Source organism: Berghia stephanieae, unplaced genomic scaffold (assembly GCF_034508935.2).
Source record: "Berghia stephanieae isolate SIO BIC M18660-M18661 unplaced genomic scaffold, UCSD_Bste_1.3 scaffold55, whole genome shotgun sequence".
Classification (NCBI taxonomy): Eukaryota; Metazoa; Mollusca; class Gastropoda; order Nudibranchia; family Aeolidiidae; genus Berghia; species Berghia stephanieae.
In genome coordinates this window covers 16,799-41,110 of record NW_027626955.1, presented here as the reverse complement: position 1 = coordinate 41,110, position 24,312 = coordinate 16,799, and the positions used below count along the sequence as shown (strand labels likewise).

At 36.3% G+C, this 24,312-nt stretch overlaps 1 protein-coding gene across 3 annotated transcripts; it reads right to left on the bottom strand.

The window, feature by feature from the left end:
• Positions 1–648: 648 nt before the first annotated feature.
• On the bottom strand, positions 649–23,522 carry LOC144962026 (uncharacterized). 3 transcript variants are annotated; one of them, XM_078895014.1, is made up of 5 exons: positions 21,960–23,518; positions 20,049–20,180; positions 19,624–19,712; positions 2,281–4,610; positions 649–1,742 (listed from the first exon to the last, which is right to left on the bottom strand). In XM_078895014.1, exon 5 carries the CDS (start codon positions 1,389–1,391, stop codon positions 990–992), a length of 402 nt encoding a protein of 133 aa, XP_078751140.1. In that variant the 5' UTR covers positions 1,392–1,742; positions 2,281–4,610; positions 19,624–19,712; positions 20,049–20,180; positions 21,960–23,518; the 3' UTR covers positions 649–989. The 3 variants fall into 3 exon arrangements, 2 of the variants coding, with proteins under 2 accessions (XP_078751140.1, XP_078751141.1); XM_078895015.1 differs by having other exon boundaries at positions 22,014–23,518; XR_013643348.1 differs by lacking the exon at positions 649–1,742 and adding an exon at positions 18,125–18,283 and having other exon boundaries at positions 2,449–4,610; positions 21,960–23,522.
• Between the last annotated feature and the right edge of the window lie 790 nt (positions 23,523–24,312).

Sequence of the window (24,312 nt, the reverse complement as noted above, 5' to 3'; positions counted from 1 at the left end):
ATCTTTAATGTTGCTCCCAAATAACTTGTCACTAACAGGATAGGAAGCGGTACAGAGAGCGTTGAGGTCATCTCTAATTTCACAGCGAAGTGACAGTCTTCTATAAATATCCAAACTATGAGAGGCATTGGTGAGCAAAGCGACTCCATCCGAAATATTTTCCAGTACTTCTTTGTTATCTCCTTTCACCATCTCCATAGCCCTGCAAACAGCAGTAATGCCTTTCATAAGCGATACCTGCACTTTCTGCAAGGATGCGTCCATCATTCTAGAGGCAGGGGATATCTGTTTATTTTGTTTGTTGCTTTAGGTCTCTTCCAACACAATTGAGGTTATATGAGAGACCGCTGAAACAAAAAAACAAGCAATCTAACAAAAATAGTACAAATGTAAATCAAAATCATAACCTAAAGATATCATAAGCTAAATTATAAATAACCAAGAACAAACAGCATGCTAGATTTACATGGCACAAATAACTTTGTCACTAACAATAGACAATCACTAGGTCATCCTAATCAAGCAAAGGACTAGGTTTTTATACAATAGAAGAGAGAAACGACATCACATTTTTCAGTATTCGTATCACCCATGCGAACATTCATAGGATACTGATTCAAGGGATGCGTCCATCATCCTAGAGCAGGGGATATCTGTTTAAAAACCTCCTCAATGCATTGGACAACCTCTAGTCTAGAGCAGTTTGCTGGCACTGGATATTTTTCAGAGAGAGCAGTAATCGTATCCTTGGGCAGACCGTCACATAAAACCTGTGTAACACCAGTTGAAACATTCTCTGCCAGCACCTTCCCTTTCACTTCTGTCCTACCTACCACATTCTCGAAATATGAGAATGCCTGCTCCATCATCCCTGTATCTCTACTACTGCCTGGCACCACATCAACTGACCGCGAAAGGTCAGCATTACATTCTACATCTTTACTGCCTGACCGCGAAAGGTCAGCATTACTTACATCTTTACTGCCTGATCACGAAAGATCAGACTCAATGTCATCATTACATATTGGCCGCGAAAGGCCAATATTGACATTAGCATCTTCCTCCTCCATTTCATTAAAACGTTCAAAGGCCTCCTTCATTTGGCTCACCACTGGCACCAATCCCATTAACACACTGAGTTGTTGTTTTATTTCATTAAAGTCCAGTTCACTGCTACCAACGCTACTACTACCAGCACCGTAACTGCTCCCCTCCGTTTTCTTTCCTTTACCTTTCCCCTTCAGACCTCTTACACTTCCTTTCCCAACACATTCCTTCTCGCTCGCTCCGTCTTTCACTTCACCACCTCCTTTCCCTTTCTTATCGTCCGCTCGGCTACTCTCGATTGTTTCTTTCTCCATCACTGACTCGGAACCAAAAATGGCGTTCATTGTTTGTAAACAAAGGGACCGAGATGGCAGGCGATAAATAGGCGTTTAACTATTGTTTAAAATTGCACAAGTTTTACGAATATAGACACTATCCAGATGAATGAATTCACAACATATAAATTGAACACAATTCCGTTTGAAAATATAGAATAATAATAATATAGAATTTAAATCAAATTGAAGTTGGTGGGCTCCAGTGATCAACGCTAAAGCAACGCTAAAAAGTGGTCACGTGACGCAGCGCTTCTTCCAAGTGGCTCCTATCAGCATTAAAGTAGACGGAATAATTTATATTTCTAATTGAACACAAACATTTTCAATAATTTTGTCAGGCACACTCCAACATCGACACTTTTCTCAGTTTGTTTTGTTTTTAAGGGTTTTACTTCAGTTGTCCAAAGTTATATACACATTATAAAAGGGTGAAGAAAATATGGGATAGTCAAAAAGTTCTAGATTACAATTGAAAGCACCCAAGAGAAGTAAGACAAAGGGGAACTGTGAACAATAGGGATCAGATGTAGATTCCAAGAGCTTATCACCAATGTACTTAGTTTGAGATCACCTATAAGTCTCATCTGGACACAAGCACAAAATCCAGCAAAGAGGAATACACTCAAATGCTTACATTATACATTCAAAATAAATATAATAATAATACACAACAGAGAGATGATTTACAAGGAAAAAAATATCATCTCCCAAAACAATAACTATGCATTTGACTGTTTCCCTCCCAGCCAGGACTCCGACCAGGGCCAGGAAAAAATCAAGCAATCTCATTCCAAGACAAAGACAGAAAGCATGTTGGAAAACAGATATAAGGGGATAGAAGACACATTATGTACCTCCCTGCCCGCTATGGGAGGTCAGGATCCCCACCCAGCACTTTTCTCAGTAATCTTTGACAGCTCTAAGTCTATAGTATTTTCAATTTCACTTTCATGTTTGTCCAAAATTATACTACACATTTATGAAAAGCTGTGTGAAGAATAATATGGGATTGTCAAAGAATTCTAGATTTTCAATTGAAAGCACACGAGATAAAGTCAGACAATTTTGCTGTTAAGGGTTTTATGTCACTTTCAACACATCTAGCATGGGTCAAAGTTAGGTCATTTCAGCGCCAGTATAAATGAAGAAAATGGGAGAGCAAAAAAGTTCGAGAATGACAATTAAAGTACCCAAGAGAAGGTAAGACAAAGGAGATTGGTTCAAATAGGAAACAGATGTAGATTCCAAGAGCACATTATCAAAGTACTTAGTTTGAGATCACCTAAAAGTCTCATCCAGACACCAGCACAGGTTCCCACTCTAATAGGAATACACTCAAAATATTTGACAAATCATATATATAATATAAAGACAACATAATACAGTTCATAACAAAGAGATGATTTACAATTTTTAAAAAAATCATCTCCTAAAACTAACTTTACATTTGACTGTTTCCCCTCTCAGCCAGGGCACCCGGCCAGGACGAGGACAAAACCAAGTAATCTCATTCCAAGACTAAGACAGAAAGCAAGTTGGAAAACAGATACAGGGGGATAGAATTTATTTTTTTAATGAGCTTTTATATAGAGCAATATCCACTAATGTGCTAAAAGCACTTTACAAGAAGACACAGTAAGACCTCCCTAAGAGCACTAAATTTGATAATAGGCAAATAGACCATACCAGTGTTGTATTAATAGATAATTTAAATTTACTCTTTATAGACAATATAAATAGTATCCACTTTTAAATCTGAGATAACCCACCCAGATAATATTATACTAAACTCCCGATATGAACGTCCAGGTCAACAAACTGATTAAAGTGTTTAAGAACACTATAAAAAATAAATGCGTAAATGCCAGAGCAAAAATGCATAAGAATACACATCTTTTCCTTTTTACTGGTGCTGAAATGACCTAACTTTGACCCATGTCAAATGTGTCGCAAGTGACGTAAAATCCTTAAAGGTAGTTACCACTAAATTGTAAAAAATGTCAAAGAATAAATATATAGCCCAAGCCAATAATTGGAACACCATATTTTCAGAAGTCGCTTAATTCCAGGTTATCAAATATATACCGAGCCCTTTTGACACGAGCAAAAATGGAATTTTCTCATAACTTCACCAAGCGAAAGAAAGTAAATTAACTAACAATGACATTTGAGTCTATCACCGCCCATTACCTATTATATAGTAATATGTTTACAGCATACCCATCTAGGGGAACAACAAATAGTTAATGAAAGCTCATGTAATGACACAATTGTTTCTGTTGACGAGGAATTTTTTATGTTTTCAAGGGTTTACGGTGCTTGCGACATATTTAGGTCATATCAGCGCCAGTAAAAAGGATGAACATTGGATAATAAAAACATTCTAGATGTACAATTCAAAGGACTTGAGGAAAAAGTAAGACAAAGGGGAATGGTTCAAATAGGGAACAGATGTAGATTCCAAGAGCACACTATCACTGTACTTTGAGATTCTAAATGTTTCACTGCACACCAGCACAAGATGGCACTAAGAGGAATACACTCAAATGTGTGCAAACCATGTTTAAATTAAAACTAAATAATCTCATTCCAAGACAAAGACAGAATGCAATTGGAAAACAGGGGATAGAAGACACAGCAAATACCTCCCTGTCCACTTTGGGAGGTCAGGAACCCAGTTGATGAGGAATACAGCACTGATTGAATTTCCAAAAGTTCCCAACTCCCAATGAAAACATCAAATCCAACAGAGTAACAAGGAGTTCCATTGTCTATAAAAATAACCAACGTCTAAATAAAAAACCCAAGTTTTAAATCATTGTACTGTTCTACTGATTACAACAACACATGCTTTTAAAATCTCTTCTTTCCTTTCAGAATCAAGTCCTCAAAGCTTTTTATTGTGAAATGCTGATGAACAAGGAACTGACACAGGACTATTCTGGTGTTAGGTAACAACTCCTTGAGTCAACTCTGCAAAATTCCATGTCCAAGATGATGGTTTTAACTTTGTACACAACATATAACGTTTTGATTGAATCACAAACTTCATCTACAGTACAGAACGAATCATCTCCAGTTAGTGTTGAAATTCAAATGAGTAAGCAGTGTTGAAAAACCTCTGATAACCCATGAGGCTCCTTTTTCCTTCCATCAAAGCTGAGTATGACCAGCTCGCTGTTCATCAGTAAAATGTCTGGTACTAGGATAGGGACAAACAAGCATCTGAGGGGAAAAAAATGGCAATAGGTTAATAACGAAAGTAATCTGGAGAAATCAGCATTTATTCATGAATAACCAAGAGGTGACGATGTACAAATGGTGGTGTAAACAAGGCTTGGAAATATGGAGCCAAAGATCCCCCTAGATTGATAAGTGCTAAATAAATGAGCAGTCTATTAATCTATTGAGATTAATCTTGACTATTTTAGATTGGGACCACCAATCCATCATTCGAATTCTAGAAAAATACACCCATGACAAAAACAGATTAACTCAAATTGCAATCATTCTTGCCAAAGTGGAATAAAAAAGGCTTTACAGCTGAGATACCCTTGTTGAAACCCAAGCAGAGGAACACAAGATTACATTGAAAATCTTCTGATAGGCTATCAATCCAAATCAAACACTGAATCATTGATCAATGCGTCAAATAAATTTGATGAAAAACTCAAGCACAGGGATGCCACCAGGCAAATTTTAAAAAAGCCTGAAAACTTGCGCGGACGAGATACAAATCAATGTCAAGGGCTTTGTAGGGATTTGAAAAATATCAAATTTGGAATATTATTTCAGTACTTATTATTTCAATTGAGAGCAAATAACACACAAAAGAAAGGAGAGTTAACAGTTTTCAAATTGATAAAATAAGGTGCTGAAAACAAAATATAGAAAATTAATATCAATAGCTATCAGGGGTGAGAATGACTGGTCACATAAAAGGAGAACATTTTTCATTGTGAAGATCATGACCCACCCACGCAACCATAACCTATAAATTTAAACTTCACTCAAATTCACTGAGATGCGATCCAAAATTTGTCTCGCAGAAATTTCTGACACGACTCGGAGAATTTCAAAAGTTGAAAGTGTAATTACATTTGGTGGTTGTAGTAGGGATGATGATGTGGTGGTGGTTGTAGTAGTAGTGGTGGTAGGGATGATGTGGTAGTGATTATAGTAGTACTGGTCGTATGGATGATTGTGTGGTGGTGGTTGTAGTAGCTGTGGTAGGAATGATGATGTAGTGGTAGTTGTAGTAGTAGTGGTGGTAGGGATGATGTGGTGTTATTTGTAGTAGTAGTGGTGCTAGGGATGATGGTGTGGTGGTGGTTGTAGTAGTGGTAGTAGGGTTGATGATGTGGTTGTAGTAGTAGTGGTGGTAGGGACGATGTGGTGTTATTTGTAGTAGTAGTGGTGCTAGGGATGATGGTGTGGTGGTGGTTGTAGTAGTGGTAGTAGGGTTGATGATGTGGTTGTAGTAGTAGTGGTGGTAGGGACGATGTGGTGTTATTTGTAGTAGTAGTGGTGCTAGGGATGATGGTGTGGTGGTGGTTGTAGTAGGAGTGGTGGTAGGGATGATGTGGTAATGGTGGTAGGGATGATAATGTGGTGGTGATTGTAGTAGTAGTAGTGGTCTTAGAGATGATGATGTGATGGTGGTTGTAGTAGTAGTGGTGGTAGGGATGATGATTTGGTGGTGATTGTAGTAGTAGTAGTGGTCTTAGAGATGATGATGTGATGGTGGTTGTAGTAGTAGTGGTGGTAGGGATGATGATTTGGTGGTGGTCTTTTAGAGATAATTGTGTGGTGGTGGTTGTAATAGTTGTGGTAGGAATGATGATGTGATGGTAGTTGTAGTAGTACTGGTGGTAGGGATGATGTGGTGTTATTTGTAGTAGTAGTGTTGGTAGGGATGAAGTGGTGGTGGTTGTAATAGTAGTGGTGGTAGAGATGATGTAGTGGTTTTGGTGAGTGTTTTTTATTCAGTGATAATAATAGCAATAGAGAGAGAGAGAGAGAGAGAGAGAGAGAGAGAGAGAGAGAGAGAGAGAGAGAGAGAGACTTCTCTACCAGAATAATTTATGAATTGATCTTAGGAATTCTATATCAAAAAAAAAAAAAAAGAAAAGAGAAATGGAAAGAAAGGCAAAGGGAAAGAGGAAAAGTGAGATAGAAAGAGAGAGAGAGAGAGAGAGAGAGAGAGAGAGAGAGAGAGAGAGAGAGAGAGAGATATATAATTGTCCCTCCCCTTCCCCTTCAACCATCAACTTGCTAATCAAATATTAGACTGTTAATCTACATATATTAGTTTTGTTTATTGTGATCGTATAGTTTTATTACTTAGTTGTGTTGGAATAAAAAAAATTCACTCAACAAAAACAGATTCTTGAAATCTTGTATGTTTATTTACTTTCTTAAATATTTTAATCAAACGTTCTACATTTTAATATTTTATGGCCATTGTTTTGTTTTTGTTTTTAAGGGTTTTACAGCGCTTGCAACACATTAAGGTCATATCAGCGCCAGTAAAAAGGAAGAAAATGGGATAGTAAAAAGTTCTAGAATTACAATTAAAGCACAAAAGAAAATGTAAGACAAAGGGGAATTGGTTCAAATAGGGAACAGGTGTAGATTCCAAGAGCACACTGTCAAAGTACTTAGTTTGAGATCACCTAAAAATCTCATCCAGACACAAGCACAGGTCCCAACTAAAAGGAATACACTCAAATGTTTACTAATCCTATAATATAATATGTAAACTAAACACAATACAATGCATAACAGAGAGATGATTTACAAGGAAAAAAATATCATCTTCCAAAACTATAACTATACATTCGACTATTGACTATATCCCTCCCAGCTAAGGAACTCCGGCAAGGATCAGGACAAAACCAAGTAATCTCATTCCAAGACAATGACAGGAAACAATTGAAAAGCAGGTACAGGGGGATAGAAGACACAGTAAGTACCTCCCTGCCCACTATGGGAGGTCGGAACCCCACCCAGATTTTATGGCCATCATACTATCCTTAACCTAATGAACTTCATCTTCTTTATCTTAGTTCTTTAGTCTTTAAATTAGATTACATAGTTCCTTAGTTCTTATTGTTATTTAGCTCGGCAATCGTTAAGTTACCTTAAATTCGGATTGTCCTTGAATGCCATGGCTAGAGTCAACAAAACTAACTGGTTGTCCGATGTTCCTATTCCCCTTCTCCTCTTTCTCTCTAATTTACCTCTTCTTTTATAACAGTCAGCAGTGAATAAACGTGACTTGGCATGTCAAACTATAATCATGATAGGCAATAAATAGTATAAATCTTACAAAATCAATCTACATATATTACAAAATAGTGCATGGTAGGGATCGTTACGCTAATACACTACAAGATGAAGTAATCCTTTATAGCCTTTAGCAATTTCATAATAGTCGTAACCTATCTGGTCATTAAGTAATTAAAGTAAAGGATAAGATGTAAGTCCAACCTTCTTATATTCCTTCCTCACCTAAAGTAAATTTTTTTCAAAAAAATTTCAATATACATTATTAACATCCCATCACCTTGATTCATTGGTATTAATATCTTCCCCCAATTAAGGTAAGAAAATTCAAAATGTAACATCTTAATCTTATCATCACATGCATTTCTTCAATGTAAAACTTAGTAAAAAAATAATTACATTCAATATTTTATCCATAAAATCGACAATCCAAAAGATAATGCTTATCTATATATAGTTGTCAGAACACATTTTATCATGTAGTATTATTATTAAGCTTGTAAATACACATCCTTAATCATATTTTATCAATTACTGGAGTCTATACTATAACCCTCTGCAGTCAATTTAGAGATCAATTGTCTCATTAGACCTTGAATAATCAATTAACACATATATTGTATGCTTCATCAACGTACGGTTTTTTTTTAAAAAAATTACAATCTTAAATTATATAAGTCCTTGTTCAAGTCTGTGAACACAGCTCTGCCAAGTCATCCTCCTCAGCATCCCAGATATTCACATTTCACAGCCAGACATCTCAGGAGCCAGCGTGAGCATGGACATCTCACCAAACAGACATCGAAGGCGACAGCGTGAGCATAGACATCTCACCAAACAGACATCGAAGGCGACAGCGTGAGCATGGACATCTCACCAAACAGACATCGAAGGCGACAGCGTGAGTATGGACATCTCACCAATAGACATCTAAGGCGACAGCGTGAGCATGGACATCTCACCAAACAGACATCGAAGGCGACAGCGTGAGCATGGACATCTCACCAATAGACATCGAAGGCGACAGCGTGAGCATGGACATCTCACCAGACATCGAAGGCGACAGCGTGAGCATGGACATCTCACCAAACAGACATCGAAGGCGACAGCGTGAGCATGGACATCTCACCAATAGACATCTAAGGCGACAGCGTGAGCATGGACATCTCACCAAACAGACATCGAAGGCGACAGCGTGAGCATGGACATCTCACTAATAGACATCGAAGGCGATAGCGTGAGCATGGACATCTCACCAAACAGACATCGAAGGCGACAGCGTGAGCATGGACATCTCACCAAACAGACATCGAAGGCGATAGCGTGAGCATGGACATCTCACCAATAGACATCTAAGGCGACAGCGTGAGCATGGACATCTCACCAAACAGACATCGAAGGCGACAGCGTGAGCATGGACATCTCACCAATAGACATCGAAGGCGATAGCGTGAGCATGGACATCTCACCAAAAGACATCGAAGGCGACAGCGTGAGCATGGACATCTCACCAAACAGACATCGAAGGCGATAGCGTGAGCATGGACATCTCACCAATAGACATCTAAGGCGACAGCGTGAGCATGGACATCTCACCAAACAGACATCGAAGGCGACAGCGTGAGCATGGACATCTCACCAAACAGACATCGAAGGCGACAGCGTGAGCATGGACATCTCACCAAACAGACATCGAAGGCGACAGCGTGAGCATGGACATCTCACCATCGACTTTTAATTCGTTGGGGGAAGTGGACCATCTCAGTATGTGAATTCAATATGGTGTGGTCCAGTGGCTCCTGACTAAGTCACTCACCGAAAGGTACTACCACTCCCTTATTGGTTTTTGACTCTTGATTAAACCACGACCTAACCTCCGAGCTTTAAAAATTTATTTTATTATTATTATTATATTCATTTTATTTAATTATTTATGTAATTATTGTTCAATTTCCTTATCGTTCCTTATTCATGAAGTATTTTATTTAATTGGAACTAAATTCTGGATTTTAACATTAGTATTATTTATATAATTTAAATTATTTATAATTTTTCCTTACACTCTATGACGTTGTCATGCTTCGTTCATAATGGTTGGTAGATTGCCTTTAATGGTCTCTTCCAGCTCCTTCCGTTCAACCACATGTTTCCTCCGACTTCAACGGATATTCTTCAGTTCAGCTTAGCTACCTGTCCAATTTTATCCAACTTGGTGCCCACTGCTTTAATTGATTCTTATACTTTAACCCAAGATAAACCAAAATACTAGTATTACTCCTAATGTTACCAATCCAATATCTCTAACCACGTCCGATACTGCCATCTAACGATCCCAACGTTTTAAAGAGTGAAGTTGTTTATCATATCGTCAATATGTATTTCCTTAATATTTTCTAGATTACTCACAATCCAAGTGTGATTAAAAGAAGGTACTGCCTTGTATAAAGGTTGCCATAATTGAAATGTTTGTTTGGAAAATTCCTTAGAAAAATCTTCTTCTTCAGTCTGAATTTTTTGCATTGAATTAATGTTGTAATGAGCTGGAATGGTAATGAACTCATTATTGGCCATACAGCCTTCATTTAATCTTAACAAATCCAAAGAGGTTGCAAAGCCACAGACTTCAGTCCAAATTGCCCTTTGTCACTGGTTTCACAAACTAAACTGAATGTCAATTGTCTTACTGTTGACACCGCCCATATTCCTTCTGGTACAAATTTAGCTGATGGTCAAACCTCATTTGGTTTCACCATTGTTTGACATAACTCTTTTATTTTTAAGTTATCATTCATAAACATGGCTATTACGCAATACTTGCTTACATTTATAGGAAATATTGGACTTTTGAATTCACACTCAATTAAGTTTAAATTCCTGCACCTGATAGATTCCTCCTGATTTAATATAATGTATCTGGTTCTTTCAATATTAATCGCTATATTTTTCGACTCAATCACATATTCAGCTACCATATGCCGTCTGTGGTTTTGAATTATTGCAGAAGCATTAGCATACATTTCCGCATTTGGTAGTGGTAAGTTAATGACATCATAAACTTCCATGTGTCTTTGAAGATCCACTAACGGTACTTTTACTAACATATTATGTTATTTTCGTCAAATGTAGCAGAGAATTTCAAGTATCTATAAAATTTCCATAATTCTTGTGACGGATCAAAAGTAATCTCAAATGTGGTGGTAACTTAGATTTTATCTGACCAAAAATATTAATTAACTCTTCTGGTAAAACAGCACTTGGAGGTAAATTTCCAGTACTAAGCATGTCAATTTGTAACTGTAAATTTTCAACATGTTTTAGGGTTTCCATCATTATCTCTTGAGCATTGTCTATTACAGTTTCAAGCTGAAGATAAAGATTCAAAAACGTTTTTATTTCTCCAATTTCTCTATTTGTGTGATTTTGAACTGCAGCAACATCAGCAAATAGTTCTCCTAACCCTGTATTTAAACGATTTATTCTTTTTCTATTCTCTACTATTTGTTTATGTGACGTATTAATTATAGATAGTGATTTTTCTACCACATGACTTATTTTATTCTGATTCTCTTCTAATGTCTTCAAGCCCTTACGAATACCTGATAAGTCCTTTTCAGTTGACACCCCAAAAAGTGAACTTGCTATATCTCCAATAAATCCAAATGGACTTCTCTTTGTTCGGTTTCTCAATTTATCATACTTTCTAAACACCCCAGTAATTCTTTCCCTCGTATGATTTAATAATTTTACTTCATGCATTAACGCTCCAAATCTAGATAAGAAATAATTTGTATAGTGTTTATGATGTGACTGAGCGGCATCCGCTACACCTTTTGTAATCCTTTTAATGTCATTTAGTGATTTAGTAAGTATCTTTTCATATGGTTGAAAGTCTATGACTAACGTGATTGTCCATGTACTTCTGGAAATTGATATGTCTCCAATTTTATTAAATACAACATTTTGCCTTATAATCAACGCGGAGGTCATGGTTAAAGAGCAAGTGAGTATAAGGACCACTTCCAACGACAAAGCCATACCAACTCTACAGAATAAATATCAACAAAAATTAATCTAATTTTAAATGAGATAAAATCTTATCATTCATTATACAATTAAAATATTACAAAAGAATTAGGTTTAAAATACATGTACGCATTCCTATAGTGCAATTTTCTTGATTCATTATGCTCTAACCGCATAATGTAAATATACAATTATCAATCGGTTTGCGTCACTCTTGATTGGGAAATTACCCACAACTTTTTATAACTTGTGCGCTCGGACATCTTAATTGCCCTACCCTTATCTTGGAGTCTTAATCTTACAGTAGATACTTACAGCGCCGCAGCAATGGCACTAATTATTGACTTGATTTTGTCTTTGTTTTCATTTTGATTATCTCTTTCATTTTGACGTTTACAATTATGTCTATTATTGCCCTTGGCAACGTGATTAATTTCCATGGGTTCAGGATCAATTTCCTCTGAACTACTCTTATCCGCCTCATACGATGTAGTTCTAGCAAACTTTTGCCTTTCAAACACAGGCGTTTCTTCTTCTATAGTGTCATCACTAGTTTTAATCTTTCTTTGTCTGTGTTCTAACTTCAGACCTGCCACTTCACGAAAAAGGAAATCAGTATGACATTGTAAAAAAATCAGTATCTGGGGCAAAAAATCAGTATGAGACGTAAAATTATCCGGTTGGGCTGCTCACCTAATTATTTTTCCCCAACACCCAAAATGGCACGCACAACGCCAATCTGGCAATCGGACTACTAACTTATTTAAAGATGGTGGCACTTGGTAACGAGTCAGAAGCCAGGGACTGCGGTGGTTTACCAGTACAGCTCGCTGTCGCTTCACAAAGGAAATGAAAACTAAATAACGCGCCGTGTGTGTTTTCTATCTGTGTGAGGGCATCACAAAGAGGCTCGCTACGTCATGTGATCTATCGAGGTATCGCGGGACGGGTCAAAGTTCACGAGACTTGAAAATTTTAACGTGCAACGTAAAGCACAAAGTAAACGTAAAAGAGAGGGGTGGAGGGCTGCGGGCCCTTGGTCACTTGGTGAAATCGGTACGATCGGTAAGTAAATCGGGAAATCGGTAAATACGAAAAAAAGGTCTTGCAAATCGGTATGATACCGATTAATCGGTATGAACGGCAGGTCTGTAACTTATCTCTCACTTCGTTTGGATCCTCTTCCGATAATGACTCATCTTCTGACCTAAATTCAAGTTCATATTCATTTGGATCATAATTAATAGTTTCGTCACTATCACTGTCTTCAGCAAGGTTGTCTACTAATTGAGATTCCGACTCACTATCACTAGTGTTTACTGGTGATTCAGCATATTGAGTCTTTCGTAACCTCTTCCCTTTTTCTTTAGGAACCTCCCACTCTAAATTAGCTAACCTAAGTGAATTTGCATGAGCTTTTACTAATCTACCACTTAATAAATTCTTAATTATAAACGATACCAGCCCGTTTTTCTTTAAAATAACATAATGAGTATGCCAATTTCTTTCAAATTTATTACTTCTTGTATAATTTTCATAATATACGCAATCTCCCACTTCCAATTCTTTAAGTCTTGCTTCTGTTTTTTTCATTTTGCTTACGTCTGGCTTCTCTTGTATTTTTAAGAACAGACATAAAAGCCTTATGCTGTTTTTCTAACATGGTTTCATAATAATCTGAACTGTAATTTTTCCTTCTTACAGCTAGTAAATTATCTAAAGGCAACATGGGAAGTCGTAAAAATACATCGAAAAAGATAGATGATTTACTTGTTTTAGATACACTGGTGCGCATTGCAAATAGTACTTGGTTTAAATGTAAATCCCATGAATCTGGATCATCCTTAATTTTCATTGACATAATATCATTTAACGTCCTATGGCTTCTTTCTACTTTGCTCTTTGCTTCTGGGTGGTAATACGAAGTGGTGATATGTTTAATGTTTAAATATTTTAGAACCTTCTCAAATTTTTCAGAAGTCATTTCCTTTCCATTGTCAGTGACAAATTGCTCGCAACAAGAATATCTGATAACAAATTCTTCTAAAAATAAATTTATTAAAGTTTCTGATGACTTATCTGGTAAAGCAAAACCTTCTATCCAGCCAGAAAATGCGCAAACAAATGAAACAATATACTTATTGCCCGAAATAGTTAAAGGTAAAGGTCCTGCAACGTCACAGTGTACTACTTGAAAAGGGTAGCTAGGTAACGTAGCATTCACTAAGGGTGCTTTCTGAATTTGTAAATTTCTTTCTTTACATTTAACACATTTATCAATATAATCATTTAATTCCTTATACAAATTTTTCCAATATTTTTGTTTAATAGCACTGAATGTTTTATCTAAACCCATATGTCCATTGTCATCATGATATTGGACAATTACTTCATGTCTAAATTTCTTCGGTATAAACAAACGTAACACTGGGTCATCATCAATTTGTAATACGTAATATAGTATTCCTTCCACAATCATGAATCTCTTATGTAAAGACTTATCTGCAATTCTATTATCTAATTTATCCTTTATGTCTTTAATTTCATCATCTTGGTCTTGTTCAGTTTTGATATTAATATCATCTATTGTCGGTTGTTCTACATCTCTCTGTAATTCTAATTCTATTAACTCATTTCCTGCATTCATAGGTGTTGGATCTATTCTGTTAGTATTCATGGCCGCTATCGGTATTGGAGAATTTTGAATAAAATTTTCATTATCCGAATCAATTTCATCTTCTACTGTTTCGTCTTTTGGAGGACCTCGGGATAACATATCTGCCACTGTATTTTCTTTACCTTTGATATATGAAATAGGGCATTTATAACTATTAATAAACAGTGCCCATTTTTGTATTCTTCTATTTTTCTGTTCGGCAGTAAATAGATATTTCAGAGGGAAATGATCTGTTCTCACCTCAAATTCACTAGCATAAAGATAATAGCGCAACTTTTGTAACGAATAAAATATAGCAAATAATTCTTTTTCAGAGGTCGAATAAGATTTAACTTGACTCGGAGATAACTTGTGACTAAGAAAGTGAATTGGGTTTTCCTGACCATTCTCATCCAACTGAACCAACACACTTCCAATACAATTGTCTGAGCTATCAGTATACAAAATATATGGTTTATTTAAATCAGGATAAAATAATAACGGCACCGTCTAAGGCTATCCTTTAGATAATCAAAAGCCTTCTTATAATCGTCTGTCCATTTAAATCTACTATACTTTCGTGTTAAATTAACAAGAGGTTCTGATATTTGTGCAAAGTTTGGTATAAATTGGCGATACCATGACACCATACCTATAAATCCTCTTACTTGTCTAACATTCGTGGGTGGCTGTAATGATCTAATGGCTTCTACCTTATCTTGTTTTACTCTAACACCATCCGTGTCCACTACAAATCCTAAATAGTCTATTTGTTTCTTTGCAAACTCACATTTTGTCAATTTTAGTTTTAAATCGTTTTGTCTCAAACGGTTAAACACTAATTGCACTTTATCCAAATGATCTTGTAACGAACCCTTTGTAAATATCAAAATATCATCTATGTATGTCGTTGCGAAATTTTCCATCCCCGCTAATAGTTTACTTGCTAATCGCTGAAATGTAGATGGCGCAATTCCAAGTCCAAATGGTAATCTATTATACTGATATTTTCCACAGAATAAAGAAAAACTTAAAATTTCTGACGTTTTTTCATCACAAAACACCTGATTAAACCCAGAGCGTAAATCAGTTAAGTAAAATAAGTACATCCGTTCAATGAGGCCAACAAATCATCAATGAGCGGCAACGGGAAAGATCTCAATTTTATTCTTTCATTTAATTTCCTAAAGTCTACACAGATGCGTGGCTTAGGGCAAACTCCTGTTGAATTGGGCTTTTTCTCCACTATAACACATGGAAAGTTCCATGGAGAAAATGACGGGGCGTATTATATTAGCTTTTAACATTTCATCTATATTTTCTTTAACTGCCGACTGCTGATTTAACGGTACTCTATACGGCCTTAAATTTATTGGTGTCATATCATCTACTTCAATTTCCGCTTTTACTAAATTTGTGCCTGTCAGTTCTTCATCACAAAAAGCAAATACATCTTTATTTTTCATTAATAATTCTTCAACTAAAGTTTTATTCTCTGGTGCTACTTGTATAAAACTTTTAAATTCTTCGTCTGAAACACTTGCTGTATTATTTTCTCCTTGTCCTACTGATTTGTCATACTGAACCGAATTTATCACCTTAACCTTTTCTAATGACCCTAATATACATCCTTTTCTCAACTTAATTGTTTTATTTGAACAATTAGTAAATTGTACTGGAAATCGTCACTTATCTGTAAGTGTAATAAGACCCTGACTAATCTCTAGTTCTGGTTGAGATGAAACAAATCCTTGATTTGCTGGTTGTAATTGTAATGTATCACTCTTATCGATAAAAGGATTTTGTTTTATACTAGCTTGTACCATATATACTGTTTGTGGTTTCAACACTGTTGTTTTACTTATCCTTGAAATTGACGAAATAAACGCATCATTTTCTAACGAAACATAAGCACCTTTTAACCTTGATTTCCTTAAATCAAAATAAATTCTTGCATCATTCTTTTCTAAAAAAAATCCCTACCTATTATCAGGTTACGATTCAAATTACTGGTAACAAAATATTCATGGGTGAACTTGATTCCCCCTACCTTTATATCAAGGCTTGCTGTCCCTGCAACCTTCATCTGTGTACCACTTGTACCATTGTAAATTAATGTGTTTTCTTTTTAACTGAGGTTTATATTTTAAATTATCATAATTTTTTTTTGTTTATCAATGATACTTCCGCTCCTGTATCTATCAATCCCCTTAATTGTACTGCTTGTAATTTTACAATTATTCTACTGTACGCATTTCTATGTGAAAACGACATTTCAAGAACACGACTACTGTTTCCTCTCACTGAGTGGACTCCATCATCCAGTGAGTGATTTAGTTTAAAGAATTTTGAGAGGCATCATTATAATTACCGCAAATCTTCTGTAATTAGTTGCTCGCCCCCTCCTATCATTATTGCGTGGTTTGTCACAGTCTCTGATAAGGTGATTCGGACTATTGCAGTTATAACATCTTCTATTATCTCTTCTTTCAACTTCTGCAACCAATCTATTAGGTGCTCTTCCTTGTTGATTTTCCTGATTATTATTTCTGAACCAACCATTTCTTTTAGTCCTAACGTGACTCGTATCCATCGGCTCAACATGTCTATTTTCTACTCCACCCTGACGACCTACTCTCAGTTGAAATCTCTTCTCAACATTTTGATCTTTCATGGCAATAGTTATGCATTCAGCTAAGGTTCGCGGTTCTTCCCTAATGATTCTGTATTTAGTTCTCTGGCTTAACAACCCATCTGTAAAGTACATTATCAGCTGTTTTTCAACAATTTGCCTAGCCTCTGGTTGTCTAGTGTCGGCTTGTCTATATGCATCGGCTGCCAGTCCATATAATCTTTCAGCAAAAATACTGATAGGCTCACCTAACTTTTGTTTGACTGTACGTAAAAGAACATGGGCGTGTTCACTATTGGTGACCTGTGCAAAATTGGCCGTTACCTCACTCTGCAATTCCTCAAATGTAATTTGTGGATTAGCCTCCTTTCTTCTATGCAAAAAGTCAACAACAGGTCCTCTCGCTGTTAACATCATTACCCTTATCTTCTTTCCATCATCTAACTCATTCAATGTAGCATACTTAGAAATTGAGCGCATCCATTCCTTAAATTTATTCGGATCCCCATAGAAAGGTTCAATAAGAGAACCAATTGCACTGTTGGCAATTGCATTAGAAAGTGCATCCATTGTATGCATTAGTCCCACTACCGCATTTTGGTCCGCCATTCTTATTTACTTGTTTTGTTCTTAAATCTTTTGTTAACTATTATTATTGTTATTATTATTATAATGGCAGTAACAATTCTGTATATCTTTATATAAAAAAAAACTTAATTTAAAAAATGATTATCGCATATTAATTTTAAACATATCCCCAAACCTGATTCTCCTAGAAGTCAGAATTTCACAATGAAATCTAACACAAGATCCTGGAAAGTCACGGCACCAAATTAACTTTATATTCGACTGTTAATCTACATATATTAGTTTTGTTTATTATGATCGTATAGTTTTATTACTTTGTTGTGTTGGAATAAAAAAAATTCACTCAACAAAAACAGATTCTTGAAATCTTGTATGTTTATTTACTTTCTTAAATATTTTAATCAAACGTTCTACATTTTAATATTTTATGGCCATCATACTATCCTTAACCTAATGAACTTCATCTTCTTTATCTTAGTTCTTTAGTCTTTAAATTAGATTACATAGTTCCTTAGTTCTTATTGTTATTTAGCTCGGCAATCGTTAAGTTACCTTAAATTCGGATTGTCCTTGAATGCCATGGCTAGAGTCAACACAACTGACTGGTTGTCCGATGTTCCTCGTCCCCTTCTCCTCTTTCTCTCTAATTTACCTCTTCTTTTATAACAGTCAGCAGTGATTAAACGTGACTTGGCATGTCAAACTATAATCCTGATAGGCAATAAATAGTATAAATCTTACAAAATCAATCTACATATATTACAAAATAGTGCATGGTAGGGATCGTTACGCTAATACACTACAAGATGAAGTAATCCTTTATAGCCTTTAGCAATTTCATAATAATCGTAACCTATCTGGTCATTAAATAATTAAAGTAAAGGATAAGATGTAAGTCCAACCTTCTTATACAAAGAACACCACTGGTCGTCTGTGTCAATTGTGACATCTGGTGCCATTCAGTCTGGCCCGACGTCATAAAAACGGGACCATCTATAAATTTCACGAGACTATTGCACAGGTGTCAAAATATGACATAAGACATAATGGTGATTTTGTGGTTATGAGGGAAACATTTGACACGGCAAATTCAGCGGAAAAATTGAGAAATTCTCAAAATCACTGTTTATTTATCAATTTTTATTTTTTTTTAAATGAGGAATTGTGATGGGGATGGGTGCAGATAAACTACCATTTTTAAGTGCCCAAATATTCGACCAGCCCAAATTATTCACCCAGCGAAAAAGTTGAAAAAGTTCCGGCTTAAATCTCGATCGTGAGTTTTTTTCTTCTTCTTTCATTTAAAAAATTTTTTTTTTTTAAAAGTGACGACGGACAAAAACCGGAGGTTCCGGATTAAAACCGGCTGGTGGTTAAAAAAACCGGAAAGGTGGCATCCCTGTCAAGCACCATGTGTAATAAAGCCCAGAAATTGTTTTTGTTTCAGTGCTGGTGGTGACAAAAAGTGAAAAAGTAGGAAAATGTTGAACGATTGCGTTTAAGCCCCATTTCTACTGCACTAAACCCCACTTTTAGAGCAATTGAGATGATAGACTATCATTGATACTCTAGCTAACTTCTGGAGAGTGGGAAACTGCACCTGTGTGTTCCACCACACATCAACTCTCACATTGTTTTGAGAAATTGTAATTTTAAAAAGAAGGAAATTCCTCCTCTAAACAAACAAAACCGCGGATTTCCGCAGATCCAAGGAAAACCATCGGCACTCTTGTTTATAAATAGAAAACCGTCATACACATGCAGATGACACAACTTTTGGGACATTATTTCCAAGATGACTAAAGCACTCCTCAATGATAACGAAAACTATGGACTGCACTAGCACAACGCAAGTCCAGATATGATCTGTGAAGATGCACTGTCAGAAGTGCAGAAAATCACCTTTGTGCTTTATTATCTTAGTACATCAACAAACAATTAATTAAACAATATCTCTGCCATATGCCATTGGAATGAAACATACATCCATACACTATTTTATTTTAGCAGGCATTAGATGTCGCTCTATTGGAGCGATATAATAGAGTTACCTGCTAGGCAGCGCTCAGAAATTATTCGTCCTGACTGCATCGACTTTCCCAAGTTTAGTGTTGTGACCATTTATTCATTGCTCATTTGCCTGAGAGTAACAATAATATATAAATAAAAATGAGGATTTGTTAACTTTGAGAACCAATTATTGTAAAAAAAAAAAAAAAATGCTAACAGGTGAGACCATTGAGAGGAGTGTAGTAATAGTAATATTCTTTAATACCTGCAACTTCGAACTCAGTCCCAGTGCATGCACCTCAAGCTCGTGCAACAGCAATAGAAAATTTTAAAAATTAATAATAAAAGCAAGATTTCAATGATCTTATAATATTAACTTCCTGAGCACCAACCCGAAATAATACTGCTTCATTGAGATTGGTCACATTTTTTGGGGTCAGGTTATGTTAATGGGATTTCTACTCACTCAAATATCATGTCCAGGAAATGATTTTATAGTTAAAGCTGAATCATGGCCCTGACCCTTTAACCTTTGAGTTGCCCATCTTTGGTGCTGCCAGGCTGAACACGAAAACCACTACAGATACTGGAATGCCATCTGAAATTTAGATTAATCAACATTAATAGTAATGTACAAAACTGAATGTTATAACATCTACAATATATATGCAGGATGCCTACATAAAATGTAAAAGAGCAAAACACTAAACAAGGACATTTGAGTTCAAAACCCTCCTTTAGCCAATAACAGACGGTTAAAACGTGAATACATCACGTAAATCCAGTTAGACCACCAAAACAAAGATAAATAGCACAGTGCCAGAATACAAAATCACTAAATAAAAAACGCATTCCAGTCAAAACCCATCATTCAAATTGTCATGCCTGCCCTATGTGTAGGTTCAAATTTGTTTCTGTACAGCCCATATTTTTGTCAACGAGCACAGAATTACTGGCCAATCTAAAAATTATAAAACTATTTTACAGATTCATATAATAATAGTAACTTGCAAACCTTCCTTAAATTAAGGGTAATTCAATCACCCGTTGAATCAAGTGATTGAACCCGGACCTTCCAGTTCAGGCTCAAACAACTTCACCACTACTCACTACACTACAGATCCATCTGACCTGTGGAGATATCTAATACTAATTATGTTGTTAAGAAGAATAGAAAAAAAAATCCACAAAAGAACTGAATGTCACTTGTATTTGTGTTATTGTAAATGTCATTTGCAAATTAGCAGAAAAAACATGCTTCCCTTCTTATAGGCTCTATTTTTATGATTACCAACATACTGGAGATATCTAATATTACATTATGTGTTGTGTCGCTATATAAAGTAATATATAGTTATTTCATTCTATTTTATTCCCACAAAATCGACAGATTAGCTAGTAGAGCACTTGATTCACATGCAATGGGACCGAATCGATCCCCCCCCCCCCCCCCCATCCACCCAGCAGTGATCAGTAGCTCTATCTGTTAGATCTGGTGGAAAGCACTTTGCACAGACCACTGTACTACTCAAATGGTAGCAATCCATTACTACTGTCTGTTTCACACTATAGAAAGTGGGATAAACGCCTGCTCATGGGCCGAATAGCTCTGAAACACTACATGAGACATGAAGAAACCAACTTTGAACTTGAAAATTTTTCAACTCAAAACATTAATTTGCAATTGACCCAGTCAGGTAGATGGGGCTGAAAAGCATTTAATTGATACCTACTTTTCTCTCTATGAGAAAAGCTTCAAGAGTTATCTATTTTCTGTGAAAATCTCAGTCAATTTACAGAGTGAATCTGTGATCTCACTGCTGCCTCAAAACTATCGTCTCGTGGCGATCGGGAAGTTAGGTTTTGCAGTGAACGCGCCCCACATATTGTTTCAGTAATTGTGTTTCAATAAAAAATAAATGGCAATGTTGGGTATCATTTTAAACTTTAAATTAAAGGTCAGAAAATAAGCTTTATTTTCGTATATAATCATTTTCATGTATGGTAAGTATGGAAAAAATCAGGGTTAAATGAAAATTGAAAAAAAGATGAGGTTTTTGTCCTAAAAAAGAATAGTTGATGGCGGCGACTAAAATAAAAAAGTGTGCGAGTGTATCAATTCTTATGATGTATTAAACATAATTAATATGGATCCATAATATTAAAATTTCTTATTCTTATGATTTGAAAATTGATAAACTTTTAGCATTTGCTTTCTAAAAAATACAATCATCAGGAATTAAGAATGAAATACACCATTAAAAAGCTTGCTTGAAAACCTTTAAAATTATGGTACCAAAATTAGCCAGCTACTTTCACAAATAACGCCATGACCGTGGTGACCAAAACAGTAATGGGTTAAAAAAAAATGTTTCACCTGACAGACTATTTTCACCGTATGTATTAGCCAATCAGAAGCCAGGATACTAACTGTGACGTATGTGCCTCTGCATCCAGACCATTAGAATTCGACCCGACATCATTTCTTCCTGCGTGCAGACCAGTTAAAAAAAAAAAAAGAAAAAGTTTGCTGAGAACAAGGGAGGCCTCCCGAAAGCTCCTCGTTATAGCATTTCTTTCAATTTGTATTTTCACTTTGGACCTTTTGTCAGACGTTTATTTATTCAATTTGTCATCATATCAAACAAACCTTGATAGATTTGTGGAAGTTAAAAATTTCCTAATTTGACCATTGTTTTGATTCTCGGCCGCCATTTTGATTTTTGAGGTATTGAAAGGCAGTGCAAACCAGTCCTAGGGTTGATTTTGTTTTATTTTGTTTCCTATTAGGGGTAGTTAAAGGTACTAGGTTGTATTTTTTCTAAGGAGCGAATATTCGGCATGATGAGCTTTCGGAAGGCCTCCCAAAGCTATCATAATACAGGCGGATTCAGAATTGGTTACAGTTACCGATGAAGCTTTCCAATTTCATAGTGGCGATGAGGTCTTGAAACCGCGACCTTTCTGGTACAACAACAACACCTGGCTGGGGAGGGCGTGGCTCTACTGTATGAGTATGAGCTATTCACAACTCGATAAATAGTGATTTCAATCTCTATGTCTATCTTGAGCCGCTACCCCCGACTTCTTGAGGTCATGGGTTCAACACAGACAAACGCTGCGAAGTTTGTTAACTACCAAGATACCATTATCACCGTACGGTGAAAATTTTAGGCTATTTTCACCGAACGGTGAAAAACGTCCACCAAGATATTACCGTACGGTAAAAATAAGTCTCCCACACTATTATCACCGTACCGTGAATATAGCCTGCCACACCGTTATAGTGAATTAGTCTCCCACACTATTATCAGTGTCAGCCTATTTTCACCGGACGGTGAAAATCGTCCACCAAGATATTACCGTACGGTGAAAAAAGCCTCCTACACTATCATCACTGTACGGTAAAAATCGTCCACCAAAATATTACCGTAAGGCGATATAAAAGTCTCCCACACTATTATCACCGTACGCTGATAATCGTCCACCAAATTATTACGGGATGGTGAAAAAAGTCACTCACACTATTATCACCGTACGCTGAAAATCGTCCACCAAAATATTACGGGATGGTGAAAAAAGTCACCCACACTATTATCACCGTACGGTGAAAATCGTCCACCAAGATATAACAGTACGGTGAAAATAGTCTCCCACACTATTATCACCAAGATATGACCGTACGGTGAAAACAGTCAGACCCACTATTATCACCGTACAGTGAATAATATAGCCTTCCACACCATTATTACCGTACGGTGAAAATAGTGTGTCAGGCGATTTTCCCTGCAAGATGAAAATCGTCTCCCACACTATTATCACCGTACGATGAATATAGCTTTCCACACCATTATAATGAATATATGTAGTCTCCCGCACTATTATCACTGTACACTGAATATAGCCTTCCACACCATTATCACCATACGGTGAAAATCGTCCACCAAGTATTACCGTACGGTGATAATTGTCTCCCACAATATTAACACCGTACAGTGAATATAGCCTGCCCACCGTTATAGTGAATATAGTCTCCCACACTATTATCACCGTACACTGAATATATAGCCTTCCACACCATTATCACCATACGGTGATTAGTGTGTCAGGCTATTTTCACCGTAAGATGAAAATCGTCTCCCACACTATTATCACCGTAGTACACTGAATATAGCCTTCCACACCATTATCACCGTATGGTGAAAATAGTGTGTCAGGCTATTTTCACCGTAAGATGAAAATCGTCTCCCACACTATTATCACCGTACGATGAATATAGCTTTCCACACCATTATAATGAATATATGTGACCCATCGTCTCAAAACGGTATTATGTCGGAACGAACCAGATGCTTAAAAGCCGAATTAAATGTTAAACTCGTCAAAAATATAAACTGTTGGCATTAAAACCCCAAAATATAGTATCCATTCTCCTCAATAAATCGTATAAACTCACACGTCTGATATTTCTGGCTATAAATTCAAATTTCAACATCTTAACCAACCCGACTTAATACCGTTTTGAGGCGAAGGGTCACATATGTAGTCTCTCGCACTATTATCACCGTGCACTGAATATAGCCTTCCACACCATTATCACCGTACAGTGAAAAAAGTCTCCTGCACTATTATCACCATACGCTGAAAATCGTCCACCAAAATATTACGGGTCGGTGAAAAGTCTACCACTACCACACTATTATCACCGTACGGTGAAAATCATCCACATA